General features: G+C 33.3%; 2 protein-coding genes across 2 annotated transcripts in view; both read left to right on the top strand.

Moving 5' to 3' along the window:
• The first annotated feature begins 1 nt into the window (after position 1).
• LOC123714062 (glycogen phosphorylase) lies at positions 2 to 8,580 on the top strand. The gene is made up of 8 exons (XM_045668148.1): positions 2 to 380; positions 597 to 828; positions 1,862 to 2,046; positions 3,542 to 3,653; positions 4,085 to 5,202; positions 5,480 to 5,766; positions 6,732 to 6,933; positions 7,403 to 8,580. Exons 1-8 carry the CDS (start codon positions 141 to 143, stop codon positions 7,550 to 7,552), a joined length of 2,526 nt encoding a protein of 841 aa, XP_045524104.1. The 5' UTR covers positions 2 to 140; the 3' UTR covers positions 7,553 to 8,580.
• A 918-nt stretch (positions 8,581 to 9,498) lies between these two features.
• LOC123714710 (Down syndrome cell adhesion molecule-like protein Dscam2) overlaps positions 9,499 to 16,521 on the top strand; it is a 65,362-nt gene continuing 58,339 nt past the window's right edge. Inside the window, exons 1-2 of the mRNA XM_045669107.1 lie at positions 9,499 to 9,601; positions 15,129 to 15,290. Coding sequence (XP_045525063.1) covers positions 15,242 to 15,290 — 49 coding nt within the window. The 5' untranslated portion in view covers positions 9,499 to 9,601; positions 15,129 to 15,241. The remainder of the gene's footprint in view (positions 9,602 to 15,128; positions 15,291 to 16,521) is intronic.

The raw sequence follows: 16,521 nt of genomic DNA, 5'->3' as shown, positions 1-16,521 counted from the left end.
GTTGGTGCCCGGCATAGAACAAGAACCGGACAGACTGTTGTAGTTTGACCTTCACAAGGTGACCGATATCGCTCCGGCAGTCAGACTGTGCGCGACAGCTGATCGGTTGTGTGTTGTGTAAAAAGAAAGTAAACGTTATAATGAGCGTACAATCGGACTCGGAGAAACGAAAGCAAATATCCGTCCGCGGAATTGTCGGTGTAGAAAATGTTGCCGAAGTGAAGAAGGCATTTAACCGGCATGTGCATTACACTCTTGTTAAAGACCGTAATGTTGCGACACCAAGAGATTACTACTTTGCCTTGGCTCACACTGTCAGAGATCATCTGGTTTCCCGGTGGATTCGCACCCAACAATACTACTATGAAAAGGATCCAAAAGTATGTGATTATTATTCTTATTACTTTGAAAGAAACCAGAACCAGTAAATTAATATTAAAAATAACTTGACTTTTGAGTAATTTTGCAATATGTACCTATATATAATTTGGTTATATTATGGTAGGTGTAATATAACAAATTCTAATATACCATAAATATCTTTCTCTTCTATATATTATTTTATATTATTTGTTCTCACATGAGATTGTTTTCAGCGAGTTTACTACCTCTCATTGGAGTATTATATGGGACGATCACTTCAGAATACAATGATTAACCTGGGTATTCAAGGAACCATTGATGAGGCTCTGTATCAGATTGGTTTGGATATTGAGGAACTAGAAGAGTTGGAAGAAGATGCAGGGCTTGGAAATGGAGGTCTTGGTCGTTTAGCTGCTTGTTTCCTTGACTCAATGGCTACACTTGGCCTAGCAGCCTATGGATATGGTATGATAATCTTATCTGTGTCATTCACCTTTTAATGTTTATTTTAAATTTTAAATAATAATTGGATTCAAATATCACAATAGCTCGAGAAAGTTTCTACACTAGTTTTATTTTATTTAATTAGTCATAGGTATAACTACTTGTACATAATATATAATACTAAACCTCATATGATTAACTTAAACAAACTATTTTCAATTCTGTTGTTTTTTATATTTAAAACACTTTTTAAAATACACAGCTGTAGATATATAAATTACTTTTAATGATTACAGAATGGTTAAAAGTTTGTTAAAAATGATATAAGAAAAAGAAAATTAGAATAAATAAACTTTAAGATTTAAAATACATGCATAAGATTTGCAACATTACATTATTGATGTTTACAACATTAAACATTATTGATACCAATTTTATAAAGTAGTTGGAACAAATTGACAGAATGGTGTTGGCGAGACTCCAATTATAAATATGTACACCAAATAAAAGCCAGGAATGGTGAAACATTGTTATAAATACTTCTTTTCACATAAATCTATATTGTTAACCTAATGTTCTGTGTATTTTTGGAGTTATGTCCATAGAGGCAAAGGGCTCATATTTTTGCATCTTGATCAAAATCCTTTTGCATAAAAGCAAGAAGATTTATATAATAATAATACTCTGCAGAAATTTTATTTACTAATAATATTTTCATATTAAATGCAATTATTTTAATAGTAGTATAATGATGAAAATATGTACTGCATTATTATAAAAAATGACTTACATATGTAATAATTGGTGTGTAAATCTCAGAAGGTGACTCACAAAGAGAAATACTTATCAATAAAGATTTTTATTGCTATTATATTGGGGTCAAATGTGAAGAAACTTGGGAAGACATTTTTTTGTGCGTGTTACTTATATGTAATAAATACATATGTAGTGTATTATTTTATCAAATTAAAATTTGTGAATGCAAGTGAAGAAAATATAGACTTTGCAAATGTAAACAGAGTACATGTGTAAAAGCAAACAATTCTTTTTGTAGGTATAAGGTATGAGTATGGTATTTTTGCCCAAAAGATTGAGAATGGAGAACAGCAAGAAGAACCTGACGATTGGCTGAGGTATGGAAACCCATGGGAAAAGGCCAGACCAGAATTTATGATTCCTGTTAATTTCTATGGACGGGTTGCTGATACTCCCCAAGGCAAAAAGTGGGTGGACACACAGGTGAGTTTATTTAAGTGATTCCTTTAAAAAATAATTTTCGTTCATATAACCCTTACTTACAGTAATGTTAGTAGTCCTCCAAGAACTTTTATTTTGAAATTTATTATCCTGAGGAGAAATTATGTTTTTGAAACTTAAAAAATAATAATTTTGTAGGAGGAATACTAAAAATAAGTCTAGATATTTTCCTTTATAATCTTAATATTATATTAAAGTGTTAATGTAGGGACGGATTTGGAAATACTAATAAGATTACTGTAATTCAAACAACGCAACTACATGTTAACATACATTCAGCAAGAAAGGCATTAACGTTATACTAAAATAAACTGCATCGTCCTTAATATGACCTTGAGGTACCCTTGGAGTTCGTTTTAATAATAAAGATAACCCTCTATTCGATTTAGGACACTTTTGTTGGTGTCGTCCAGCCTGTGACGTCTCTAAGTCATTGACCTCGCGCGTTGTTACACTAAATTATACCTTCTGAAATATGGATTGCCAAATTGATTTTATGACTTTTTAAACGTATTAACAACTCTTTATCTTCGGGTAACGAAATTGGGCCAGTTCTCAGATATTCTATTTTTAAATATTATTTGCATGGTAACAAATACTTTAGGTAACTATAGGGAAATATAACATAGTCTTGCCTTGTTGCACTTGCTCTCGTTCAATTTAGCAAACGTCTTAAGAAATTATTCAATTTACGATCACGCGCAGACAATATGCCCATATTCATAAAAATAAGTTTCAGTTCTATTAGTATTATTCTATACTTAATATTATGTAGATGTTGTTCATACACAAACGAAAAAAGAAAAGACTCATGGTTAATTTACAAAGTAAGTTGGTCGAACGAAAACGTTTTTTGACGAACTCTGTCTTGACGATGAGAGATTGAATTTCGTTCTAGAGAAAACTTGTAGAGCTTGGTAATGCCTCATCGTCTACAGCGACAGCAAGTCTTAGTCCACCAAATAATTACGCAAATATAAGGAAAGATTTATGCGGTTTAGCCCCGTAGTCGGGGCTGGTGGCTAGTACTCTATATTCTTTTTTGCGGCCTACCAAAATTTTATATAATGCGATTTCACTCAACCTTAAACTGCTTACGAAATTGGTATTAATTATTATATTGGATGTTTTTTAATTAGAATTATAGTGTTCAATTTCTTGACGTTCTGTAAGAGTACTTGGTATTGTAGGTACTACGATAGGGCAACTCCGTTATTAGTGATTTCTATTCTCTTTCTGTTTTAATTATATAAATAAAATAGTGGTAGACTTAATTGCTATCAGTTTAGTTATCGTCTTTGTTAATACTGAATAAGACCATTAAGTTTATTTTATTTTACTTTAATGTCAATAATAGCGGCTGATATTGTGACCTGTATCTGTGCAATAGCGGTAATCAGTTATTATGACAATCTTGTCCTAAAGCCGTGGTTTATGGACGTTTAAAGAGTGTCAAATGTCATCTTTTACTTCCTAGGTCGTGTTTGCTATGCCGTATGACAACCCGATCCCTGGTTACAATAACAATGTCGTCAACACACTGCGGTTGTGGTCAGCTAAGAGCCCCGTGGACTTCAATCTACGTTTCTGTTAGTATATACTTTTTACTGAATTTGATAATAATATATTACTAGTCTGTGCAGAAATAGAACTGTTGAGTGCAACCTTTTTTGTTATGTTGACAAGAAAAAATAAGAGTCTATAGTTTTTGTAAATAATCGTAACAAATAGGAATTATATTACTTCGCTAAACTGCCACGGTTCTGTTTCTACTCATCCAGGAAAAAAAATATTATTATTATATGAGATTACAATCAAACAGACATACTGTTGTCAATCAATGAGAAAAAGAAATCTATTTACTTTTTATCTTCTATAGACATTTCTGAATAGAATGTTTTGATAACACATTAAAAAATAATGAGACTTATTGATAATCTTTTTATTACTCTTTTTCTTTTCAAAACATATTTATTGTTATCAATAAAACACATTTGAACCTTATGAATATATATTTCAGTTAACTCCGGTGACTACATTCAAGCCGTACTAGATCGTAACGTTGCAGAGAACATTTCGCGTGTATTGTATCCGAATGACAACTTTTTTGAAGGAAAGGAGCTCAGACTCCGTCAAGAGTATTTCATGTGCGCCGCTACTCTTCAGGACATTATTAGGCGTTACAAAGCTTCCAGATTTGGTAGCCGCGAGGCAGTCAGAACTACATTTGAAAGCCTTCCAGAAAAAGTTGCGATCCAGCTGAATGACACCCACCCGGCTTTAGCAATTCCAGAGTTGCTGCGCATTTTAATCGATATTGAGAAAGTTCCATACGACGAGGCCTGGAAACTTGTCAACAAATGCTGCGCCTACACCAACCATACCGTTCTCCCAGAGGCTTTGGAAAGATGGCCCTGCTCAATGTTAGAAAACGTTCTCCCCAGACACATGGAACTCATATATCACATTAACTTCATGCACCTCAAAGAGGTCGAGAAACGCTGGCCTGGAGATATGGACCGCATGCGTCGTATGTCTCTTATTGAAGAAGAAGGTGAAAAGAGAGTGAACATGGCCAATCTATGTGTGGTCGGTGCACACGCCGTTAACGGCGTTGCTGCCATTCATTCAGATATCCTAAAGGCAACCATCTTCCGTGACTTCTACGAAATGTGGCCAGATAAATTCCAAAATAAGACAAACGGAATCACCCCACGGCGTTGGCTGTTGCTGTGCAACCCTGGCCTATCTGATCTGATATCTGATAAGATCGGCGACGAATGGACAGTCCACCTCGACCAATTGAAGGGTTTGAAGCGGTGGTCGAAGGACGCCGGCTTCCAGCGTGCAGTGATGAAAGTGAAGCAAGAAAATAAGCTTAAATTAGCGTCCCTTATCGAAAGAGATACGGGTGTGAAGATTAACCCAGCTTCGATGTTTGACGTCCAAGTGAAACGTATCCACGAGTACAAGAGGCAATTGTTGAACATTTTGCACGTGATTACAATCTACAACCGTATAAAGCGTGACCCCACAGCCCCAATAGCCCCCAGAACAGTTATGATCGGTGGTAAAGCCGCACCAGGTTACTTCATCGCTAAGCAAATCATCGCTCTGGCCTGCGCTGTAGGGAATACTGTAAGTATCAACTTAAGTTTAAACTGTCATTTGAACGTGTTGTACAATTGCTTAGGATAGTCAAGTGTATGAGATTATATCTTCTGTGTATTATAATTGTATGTACAATATTCTTAACATACATATATGGTAATAATAATGGTTATTTCAATTAATATATGGTTAAATAGAAAACTAAATAAAATACAGCACAATATTTTCTGCCATTCACCAACGTTAAAAATAGGCTATAAATTTGCTAGAAATCAAACTCATTTCGGCTTTCATTTGTTTGTAGGTTAACAACGACCCCGATGTAGGTGACAAGTTAAAGCTGATCTTCTTAGAGAACTACCGAGTCACCCTGGCTGAGCGTATAATGCCAGCAGCCGATCTGAGCGAACAGATCTCGACCGCTGGTACTGAAGCTTCCGGAACCGGGAACATGAAGTTCATGCTTAACGGAGCATTGACTATTGGCACTATGGATGGAGCTAATGTGGAAATGGCAGAAGAGGCTGGGGAACAGAACTTGTTCATATTCGGCATGAGGGTGGACGATGTTGAAGCTCTGCAGAAGCGAGGGTAAGTTTTGTTTCAGTTTAAACAAAGATGTTTTTAAAAGTCATACAAAAATACATTCCCTTCTATTGTACCCACTATACTCATTTGTTGTTTTTTTTTATAATCTTTAACTTTTTAAAGAAGAAATTTAATCACCTATAGCTAAACTTATAATAGGTCTTGACGGACCCGGGTTTGTTTTTTATTTTCAATGTAAAGAACTGAATTCTCAAAAATAATCGGAAACTAGTTGTTACTGTTAAGAATTTTAATATCTATTTATATAAAAATTAATTGCTATTCGTTTGTCTCGCTAAAACTCGATAATGGCTAATTATGTGCTTGAAATGTTTGTGGAAATTCAGAAAAGGTTTAAACATAAATAATAAGGAAGGAAAAATACTAGAATCGACAAATGTGTTTTTCAATAAATCTTTTTAGCCTCTAATTTTTACTAAGCTATAGTAGAAAGTCCGATATCTTTGGTCTTGAACAGAACTTTTGCATTAAGTTTTCCGGGTCCATCAATTTCTATATATGCGACAATCATTTGTATGGCATACATGACTGTTTTAAAAACCATAAAGTATATTCATACATTCATCATTCATATAACATCCAGTTTATACCTCAAATCTTTAGTCCTTATAGGTCATTTTGACAAAAACGAAACATGATTTAGCTTAATTATTATAACAAATGTCAACTCATGATACAACTAACTATAGTGACTGGCTGTTAATTCCGTGTTTATGAATGTATGAAATATAAATCTTATATTACAATTGTATAGGAAGGATTTTGTTGATGATTGGGAATTGATTGTTACCTTATTTACCAACCTTTAAGTTGGAGAAACTGGCCAGTCTAACCACTGACGGGCTGGCTCTATAATATAGCTCATAGCGTAGGCGTTAAGTCTCTGATAAGTTTTACCTACTCGACTGCTGATGGATGACTTCTCTATGAAAAAATTGTTGCTGTAGGTACAATGCATACGAGTACTACGAGCGCAACCCAGAGCTACGTCAATGTATCGAACAGATCCGCAGCGGTTTCTTCTCTCCTGGTGAACCTGGGAAGTTCCAGCATGTAGCTGATGTGCTTCTCAATCATGACAGGTTCCTCCATCTTGCAGATTTTGATGATTACATCAAGGCCCAGGATAAGGTGTCCGCAGTTTATCAGGTATTAATGAAATAATATATTTATTAACGCCGAACGAATGAAATATTTATTAATATTGCAAACACGGAAATGGGATCTGCCCGATATCCCACAAGTGCCCTTTTTGTCTAAGACTTTTTTTTAAGTTGTGAAAAGTACGCATTACATAACGTATAGTATGGAATACTAAATTCAAGCAAACTTATAGTTCCCATAAATACCATTTTTCGCCTTTTATAATCACATTATCAAATTAGTTTATTACTGTCAGTATTTAGTAATTTTTGTCACATTACTGTGATAATTATTCAATCTTCTATTAAATTTTGAGAATTGTTTCTAGGCTTAGAAGAAGCATTACAAAAAAAATATCAAATCGCTTGTCTTACATATAACAATTGAACACTTTTTTTACTTACATTTATAGACCTTTTGTGCCAAAATAATCAAGGTAAAAGACATTGCTTAACAAATAATGATTTTTCTACAGAATCCATCCAAATGGGCGGAAATGGTGATCGAGAACATCGCCGCGTCCGGCAAGTTTTCTTCGGACCGCACCATTGCCCAATACGCAAGGGAAATTTGGGGTGTTGAACCCACTTGGGAAAAACTGCCCGCCCCACATGAGGTTGCTTAAGAGAACCGTGGTCTGCTAAAATACAATCAGCTGGTTGGTTGTATTTTTTTATGTACTCAAAAATAAGCGCAAATGTAGATTTAGAAATTTTTAGCTAGTTTTTATAAAAATTATATTTATATAAACGATTTTGGCGAATATATTCGAACACAACAACAAATTATATTTTGTATTAGACACCATTGAATGACTGCAAAATCAGATTTTTCCTTTACAGGTGCTTAAATATAGAAAATATATTTTTATCCAATTTAATTAAAAATTATAATATTTAATTTTATTAATATCTTAAATGAAATTATGTATTTGTGAAATCTTATGTATTGTAAGATGTCTTGTGGATGTGTTAAAACTATCGCGACAGGAATCGAGAGACAATTACGTGCTTAGATGTATCTAGTAGATTTGAGAAAATACTACAAAAGTGAAATAGCAATATATATAAATGTATTAGAGAAAACAAGTTGTTTGACGTCAGTTACTGAAGTCAGACAAATTGTGCTTTCTGCAACATTTGTGTTGATACAAATAAAATCCTTATTTGCTTTGATTGTTTGTGTAATTCTGTTAGTTATCAATTTATCCATATCAGCTGTGTTTATTAATAATTCATGTAAATACGATGTGATTAAACATTGTTTTCATGTATCTCACTCTCGGTCTAAGTCGCTCTTCGCTTCATGTAGATGTGCAAACTGTCAAATAACTGTGAATGTCAACTCTTATGGCATATGCTAGAGTTCGCGATTGTCTCTGAATTTTAAACTTAGAAGACCTATAATAAAAAACTCTGTAGTATAAAATTATAGATATTTCTAATATATTAAAAATATTCTAAAGCTTGCCTCGAGAAGACAAAGCAGCTTTTCTTGTTCCTAATTTGTGTTAATTGAAAATTTCGTGCCATATTCATGAAAGTCAGAGTACAAATATTTTAATACAATAAAATTTATTTATAAATCAATCGAAAATGTATCAGTATGTTATACACTGCCGGAATTTTATAATTAATATAGTTATAAATTACATTTTGTTACTATTTTTCATCTATATTAATAAATGTTATTCAATATTAGCATTTTAGAGTTATTTATTGTAGTTTTAAGTCAATGAATATTGTTTTTATTTAAATTATGAACTGAACTATAAGTAATCCTTGCGCGTACGAAAGTATTTCCGTACGAATTCGACTTTGGGTCCTTTCAGAAAAGAGCGTACCAATTCTTAAAAGGACCACTCATCCTTCTGGGAATGAGAGTGTCCATGGGCGGCGGAATCACTTAACACCAGGTGAGCCTCCTTCCCGTTTCTCTCCTGATATATAAAAACAAATCCACGACCGTATCAGACATAGCTTGATGATCTTGTGTAATATCCAATTTAACACTAATATAAATATTTATTTTGACATAAGTCCTATAACGCCTCGTTATCATGAAGACATATCTGATGTTACAAAGTTATACATAAAGTTATCGCAAAACAATTATTGTTTCCAGGAATCAAATCCAGGACCTTTGGCCAGGGTTTGCTATAGGCCTCAGATGCCTAAATTATAATAGTGTGAAGTCGATTATTTTCTATCGTAAATCTCCTCATGCAAGAACTCATGTAGCTTTAACTTAAAAGCGTGCGTCCATTATTAAGGCCAATGTCAACAGGATTTAATAAGTAGACGTGCGTGTAGTATTTTGTCTGAATGCAGACATTATCAATAAATATAATCCCCAACTTCAAGATCTACACGCATTTTGCAGCGTCCTGCGTGCGCATTGCATCCCCATTTCCTGATCCTTGTGAATCGGACGCTTTCGGCTAAATTCGGACACATAGAAGATGATATCAATACGTGCGAAAGAGACACGCCACTATCTCTCTCTTTTTGATGTCATCGGCCGTTCATAATCCTCTACTACAAAGTAATAATATACTATTCGTTCACTCGGCGTTTATACTTCGGGCGAGACGGTGTTGCCGCTCGTCCTTTCGCGTGTGTTGTGGTGTATTGTGTTGTGGGTGCTACGCTGAGCCAAGGCTCGCGTCTCGCAGGTAAAAATGCTTTTATTTTATAATAGAAAATTTGCTATTTTTTGTTAAGACCACATTTGCCAAAATGCCGGCTATTGCAGACCGCGCAAGTTCGATCGATAGCTATGTTGACTTGAGTAGGCCGCCTCGCTAAACCAGACTGTGATTTAATATTTAAGTACAATTTCTAAATAGTTCACATTTAATTGATTATCAGCGATATACGGTATTGCGATAAAATTGATAAACATTGCGAATATTTTTATAATCTTGCGGAAGCCAAACCGGACCGGCCACTTAGCCTTCAATTTATAACAATTATGTATTTACAAATAACTATATCATATTGAGATGAAAAAGCTGCGAGTTTTACACTCATCTGAGTAAGCAATGAGTCATTAATGACATAAACATACTTGCGTGTTATTTTTGCCGCAATATGTGAGGTCCTAAGGACTTGGTTAATTGGATGACCACGCCTCGGGAACTAGGGTTACAGTGGCAATAGGTACGTGTGCTAAATATAGCGTTTTACGCTCTCCAAACTCATACCAATACGCTACGTGATTTTACTCAAGTGTAACAAATTTTCAAAGACCTTTTTATGCAAATTTATAGCTGGCCTATGAGAGTAGATAGTTATATTAAAATTGTATTATTCAAAAAATTCACGAATACACTTTAAACGGTGTTAACACGCCTATTATAATAACGCACGGCTGAAACACCGTTCATTAAAGCATACGTCTAGACAGCGATATAAGTTTTCAAAATAAATAATTGTTTATTGAGAAAATATTTATTTATAAATATTAAAATATTACAGGGACATGCTATATAAACAAATATTATATGCAAGCAAAACCATAAAGGATAAATTTGTAGGCAATACAACATATAAGTTTTAACATTAGAACAATCCTTTACTCTAATTATAAGTCGTAAAATAATACAGGATTATAAAAATTCGTACAATTTAAATCATTTATCTCGGTACCTTCGAGTACAAAGCACATGGCTTGAATAGCTCATTCAAGGGCAGGTGCAAAACGAAAAGTGGTTTGAACAAGATTTTTTATAAAACCATCAGGTAGCTTGCTTTTATTCCAATTCTAAAGCATTTTTAGTTTGGATGATTTATTAACTTTCTTAAGTACATATAAGCGTTTTCTTAATGTATTTATTTATGGATTAAGTAAATGGCCGTCTATATTTTGTATACATTATATCTAATGATAAAGTTCACTGTTTGAGCTAGTGTTGATGCAATTAGATAAAAAAATCTGGTAGAGTCACAAAACGGTATTCTAATTACGAACAATTATACTCGTACATCAGACAATACAGGTACTAGGTATTAGTTAGTTAAATGTATTCAATATTTTTTCCTCTCGTTAATGTTTATAAAAAGGCTTACTATAAAGTTAACGATTATCTAGTTAATAAAAGGGCCTGGGACTAGTGCTAGACAAGCTGCGTTGCGTTTTTTTTTAAAGCGTTTATGCCATAGTCTTTTGTGATGATTTTCTATTTTAAAAGAGTACCGTGAGTTTTTTTACGTCTGCCTTAATGACCTGAAGTGATACCAGTAGCTAGTATTCCATAATAGAAATTTTTTACTTTTATTTTTTAATTTTAACCTTCTTGCATTTACATATATATTATCTATTCCATCTTTGGCAATATCTTTAGTATAATTGTTTTTGTTATCAATAATTTATGCTAGCTGTCAGTATACCTACGAAATAAATTACTTGATACGTTTTATGACAGATTCATAATTATTACATTTTTTCATACCGGGTTCTTCGTGCTACGTCTCAGTACCCTTCCTGGCAGAGATCCTTTGAAAACTGAAATTTTTCTTCGAGCTGTAACAGAGGGCGTGTCGAACTTTCCTATAAAAAAACAGACCGATGTGTCCCACGCCACATTTGTGAGAACGATATAAACTCGCTCTTATCTACTTAATTATGTATTAGCAAAGATTAAGCTCGACTGTAATCCTAGATCCTTCGTCCGGTACTTAAGTATGTCCGTAAATAGATCGCATCTATTTAGTAAAGATATCGAGTTTGCATATAAATTTCCTATAAATCAATAGAAACGAGGAATAAGATAAAATTCAAGGTCTTGACAAATCATGCGGGTGCATGGTTTTAACCTGAACTCATAAGCTGTACGATGTTTGAATTAAAAATGGTAACATTACGTAAAAAAAATTAATGAATTTATTGTGAAAAATTTTGTATAAACTAAATCAATCATTGTGACTCATCCCTAAGGTCGTAAGTTCTATCCCCGGCTGTGCAGCAATGGACTTTCTTTCTACGTGCGCATTTAACATTCGCCCGAACGGTAAAGGAAAACATCGTGAGGAAACCGGCTTGCTTTAAACCCTAAAAGTCGACGGCATGTGTCAGGCACAAAAGGCAGTTCACCTACTTGCCTATTAGATTTGTATATATAATATAATAAGGTTATTAAATATAATAAGGTTGTAGCGCCACTGATTTTTAAAATATCAATCGCAAGTATTTATTTAAAGTACTCTTTCGTCTCTGTCTCTCAAATGATTTTATGTGACGAATGAGATAGTTAATACTGTTTTAATTATTTATGAACTACTAACATTTACTCATTACTTAGTAAATGACCAATGATTCAATTATCTTGCTTACGGCGTTTAGTTACACGAACACGAAATATAGTGGACAATTGTTTAATGGAAATGATAATAGCTCACTGAATCATTACTAACAATTAAATGATAACGGTACATAAGTATTTTTTTTGTCTGATTTCGAGATGGCAAATCACAATTAGTTCTAGTGGCGAAAATATCAAATTCCCTGATTCTTGTCTGAATATTTACAAAATTTTACGCATTTTTTTATATTTGATTTCGAATAACATTATTATACATATTTGTACTTTATAGTATTCAAAATTCAGTGAATAATCTCGCCTATTCATATGTCTACATCCCAGACGAGTCGATACTCGAGTACACGCCCGTCTACTAGAAATTTAACAGGATCGATCCGTCTTACAATGAAAGTTATACGGAAGAATTTATTTGTAACGTCAGTACGTTAGTGGAATAGTTTCCACTCAGTATTTATTAAGTTTTTGTCTCTTTCTGTCAAATTGTTATTCCGTTGTAATGAAAAGAGACCTTGGGGTAGTACCTTTTCCTTATAAGAACCTAAATTATTACGTTAATGGAAAACAGCGTCAGGAGCTTTCCACACTTAGGCTCAAAAAAATATCAATGATATACCTGACTTATTATAATAGACAGGTCAGTTTGTATGTTAAAAAAGTGACTGATAAAGTTTTTATAAATACGTAGTCTAGAACTTAGCAGTTTCTTACGGTCAATTAACATCGAAAGAGAAAAGGTGTTGAAGATAATTTCCTGTTAATTTAAAGCAACGGCTGGTAATTGATATATCATATATCTTACCGGTTTCTATATTCAAAACACCACGTTATTGCAACTCGTGGTAGAGTCGTAAGCGCATTTGATTGAAGTATGATTAGATACAAATCGGATGTTACCGGTGTCTGAAACTGTTTGTAGGTGTAAAAAAAAGATTAAAAAAGAAGAAAATTTATTCCTATTTAATCCGTCAACGGGTGATACTCCAGAACTCCATACAGACACGTGATACTCCAGAATAAAAATTGCTCTAAAATTATGATGAACACATTCTAAACTTTTAATTTAAAATTATGTAAATAATAATAGTGTATAATAATATAAATAGCTTTAATCCGGTAAAAAAAATGATTTCTTTCAACATTTTAAACTGCTAAGTGTTTTCTTTTACATATATAGTACGGAAGGCTGATCACCTACTTCCCTATTGAGAAATCTGGTCTAAGTCATATCCACTACCTTATATGTTTTACATTAATTATATATAATATTCATATATCTATAAGCAAATAGTTCAAATTAATGTTGTACAAGCCTTGTTTTGTCAGTTACAACAGCGCGGGGGGTCTTTGGTGATATTCAGAAATGGGATTGTCATAATCCAATACATTTTGACATACGGGAATCAACATACCTAAGCTAAGCCTAGTATCTGAGCTCATTCTTATACTATAAAAGTATAGTTTGGTTATTATTAAGCCAATATTATAGTAAATAACAATTCCTTTCAAAACGTCAAATGTTATATCAATAACATTTAATGTTTTCGAATAAAGTTCTTGTGTAATCAAAACAAATGCTCGAAGCCATTTCTGGATAATGGAACCGAATATAATCCTTGCCGTCATTTGTTTTACACATTTATGTTCACGGTTTTAACGCGATAAACATTATAAATATTTAAAGCATTATTAGGTCGATCGTACCGCCTCTGTGGCCAAGGTATATATTTTGAGGGTTCGATTCACGGCGAAACAATTAATTACAATACAAGGCTGATTTAAAATGTATGAAATATGTCTGCCAAATGGAATAGTTTAAATTAGGGATGCATCCGATATATCGTGTATTCCATTTTGCTAGACACTTTAGTTTTATTACTTTTAACTGCTATAGCGCGCACTATTTTTTTTGACACCAAAATAAATAAAATACAGTATTACAAAAATCTTATCAAAGTCAATTTTAATTATTAACAGTTATTAATTTTAATAACTAAACCTTTAATCTTATTCAAAGTTTGTGACTGTTTATTTTTACTAAACTAAGACCAAACTTGATATTTTTTACCTTAATTTAATTTTAATTCAATAAGTGTTGGTATCGGTATTGGCGATATTTCTATAAGAGTATCGGCATGCATCCCTAGTTTAAATAAACATTTGATTAATTACTGGGAATCTTAAAATTAAAGTCTCTGACATTAGAATTGTGTTTAATTCATGTATAAACACTCACCTGCACACTCTAGTTCCTTCGTCCATAAACGTTGACATTGATACATAATTCGCGTAAACGCGTTTTATCGAAAACGCGAACGAATAATTCTTTTGGTACATACTACAAGTAAGGTCATGAACTCCAAACGACACCCTTGGACATTCGGAAACATAATCTTTCTCGAAATCTTTTGCATGTTCGACTCACAGGAAGTTGATATTATTTAACACAAATATACGTGAAAATATTTTAATAGAAATGTGCAATCCTTGAATAGTAATACAAAGAAATACATTCTTTGAAACTATATTATGTATAAAGCTAAGTAAATGTATAATTTTTAGCAACTCCTTCATTTAATTAATGTAAGTATCACAAAAAGTCGATAAAAATAATTTATATAATGTGGCCGTGTCACGCATTTATGCCCCTAACATCAGAGAAAGAGAGAGACTATATTTTTAGACACTAAATCGAGGGCTGACCACCCTTCACCATTATTAGAAATACTCCCCCGTCTTGCCAACACGTTTACAACTGTTGAATAAAAAGTTTGAATCGAACACGTTGAAAATTTTTATATTAAGTACGTAACTGAATTAGGCTTATATTGTGTGCGTTTATTTTTAGATTACTTTAATCGTTATTTCTGCTCTGTTTCAGATTCGGGCAACGCCCGGCCGCAAAGCGGCTAGCTCTACATTTTGTTTTTTATCTGGTATACAGAAGAAAAGTGACCAAAGTGATTAGTGAAGTGTTAAGTGACAGTGTTTAATATGTCTCTTCTAACCGTATTTACGGTCCTCGTCGGGCTGCTCGCGCTTGGTAAGTCCAATGTTTGATATATTATATCGCGATACTTTATTCGGATACGTTAATGAATAATGATTATATGCATAGTACCTTAATCGATTTGTTCAAAGACTCCAAAGCGTAAACAGATTTATTTTAAGAAACGGGTATGAACAACGTCAATTGATATCTAATAATTTAAAAATGACATCGTCTCCGTAGTTGAGGTTAAAACAGATGAAGATCAATCGTATTAAAATGATCTAAACACCACTATCGAAGCCACGAATAAGACTGTACAAGTATATACCTTTTGATTCAAAGAAAACACATTGCGAAGGTTGTGAGAAAGTTGTAATGGGATGAGGCATCTCGCACCCGGGCCCGATCGATAGCTGTGTCGGAAAATCTGTCGGGTTGCCAGGCAACGTTCACGAATCTCCTCATTCCTCAATATTTTCATTGATACAGAGAAACGTACTTGAATTATATACGAACAGATCGATCACACTGGATATCTAAAATTCCATTCGCGTTGACCCGAATTAATTGTGCATAGCATAAATGTCAGAATTATATTCAAATAAAGACGGCAGCTAACAAACAAAAAAACCTAAGTAAAGTTTTGTTTAAAATACATGCTTTTATACAAAAGCTTACAGGTTTTCGATGTAAACAAGCCAGCACGTTGGCCTTTTGCACAGAAGGTCGCGACCGTGAGCTCGGCTTAGGAACTGTGCTGTTAAAATCAATTTATTTAATTAGTCAAAGGATGCTCATTTGATAGAGAAAGGAAACCTATTATATGTTTTCTATTAAGACTAGAATTCATTTAATCATTTTAAATACAAAAAACATATGTGTACTTCCGTCACCTCGTCGCTTCTGTTAATAGAAGTAATCTCTTAACCTATGACACTAAGTCTAAAACATATTATCGATTGTTTTCTAATTGTAACAGTTTGTTATCAATGCTTTGGAATATGTTTAAAGGAATGACAACGCCTTGTAAAAATTAATTAAGTAAAAATTAATTTACATAAACTATTTATTTATTACGGGTTTCTTTATGCAAATTCAGGCTTTGAAAGCTTACGTTTCTTCATAAAATGTGACAATGGCATACATTTAGGATAATTTTAATATTTTACCTTCTAGGGCTTAGGACATCAATTATATAAAACTAAGACTGATTATACCGGAAAAATATGAAAATATGACAAGTGCAATTGTTTTTTAATTGGACTAAGAGTTCTAAACCTTA

This window comes from Pieris brassicae, chromosome 9, assembly GCF_905147105.1.
Source record: "Pieris brassicae chromosome 9, ilPieBrab1.1, whole genome shotgun sequence".
Lineage (NCBI taxonomy): Eukaryota > Metazoa > Arthropoda > Insecta > Lepidoptera > Pieridae > Pieris > Pieris brassicae.
This window is presented reverse-complemented; position numbering and strand designations above follow the sequence as displayed.

Coding starts and splice junctions, on each gene's coding strand:
- LOC123714062 (XM_045668148.1), top strand. CDS start 141: ATGAGCGTACAATCGGACTCGGAGAAACGAAAGCAAATATCCGTCCGC. Junction 3,654..4,084: donor GGACTTCAATCTACGTTTCT/GTTAGTATATAC, acceptor TATATATTTCAG/TTAACTCCGGTGACTACATT. Junction 6,934..7,402: donor AGGTGTCCGCAGTTTATCAG/GTATTAATGAAA, acceptor ATTTTTCTACAG/AATCCATCCAAATGGGCGGA.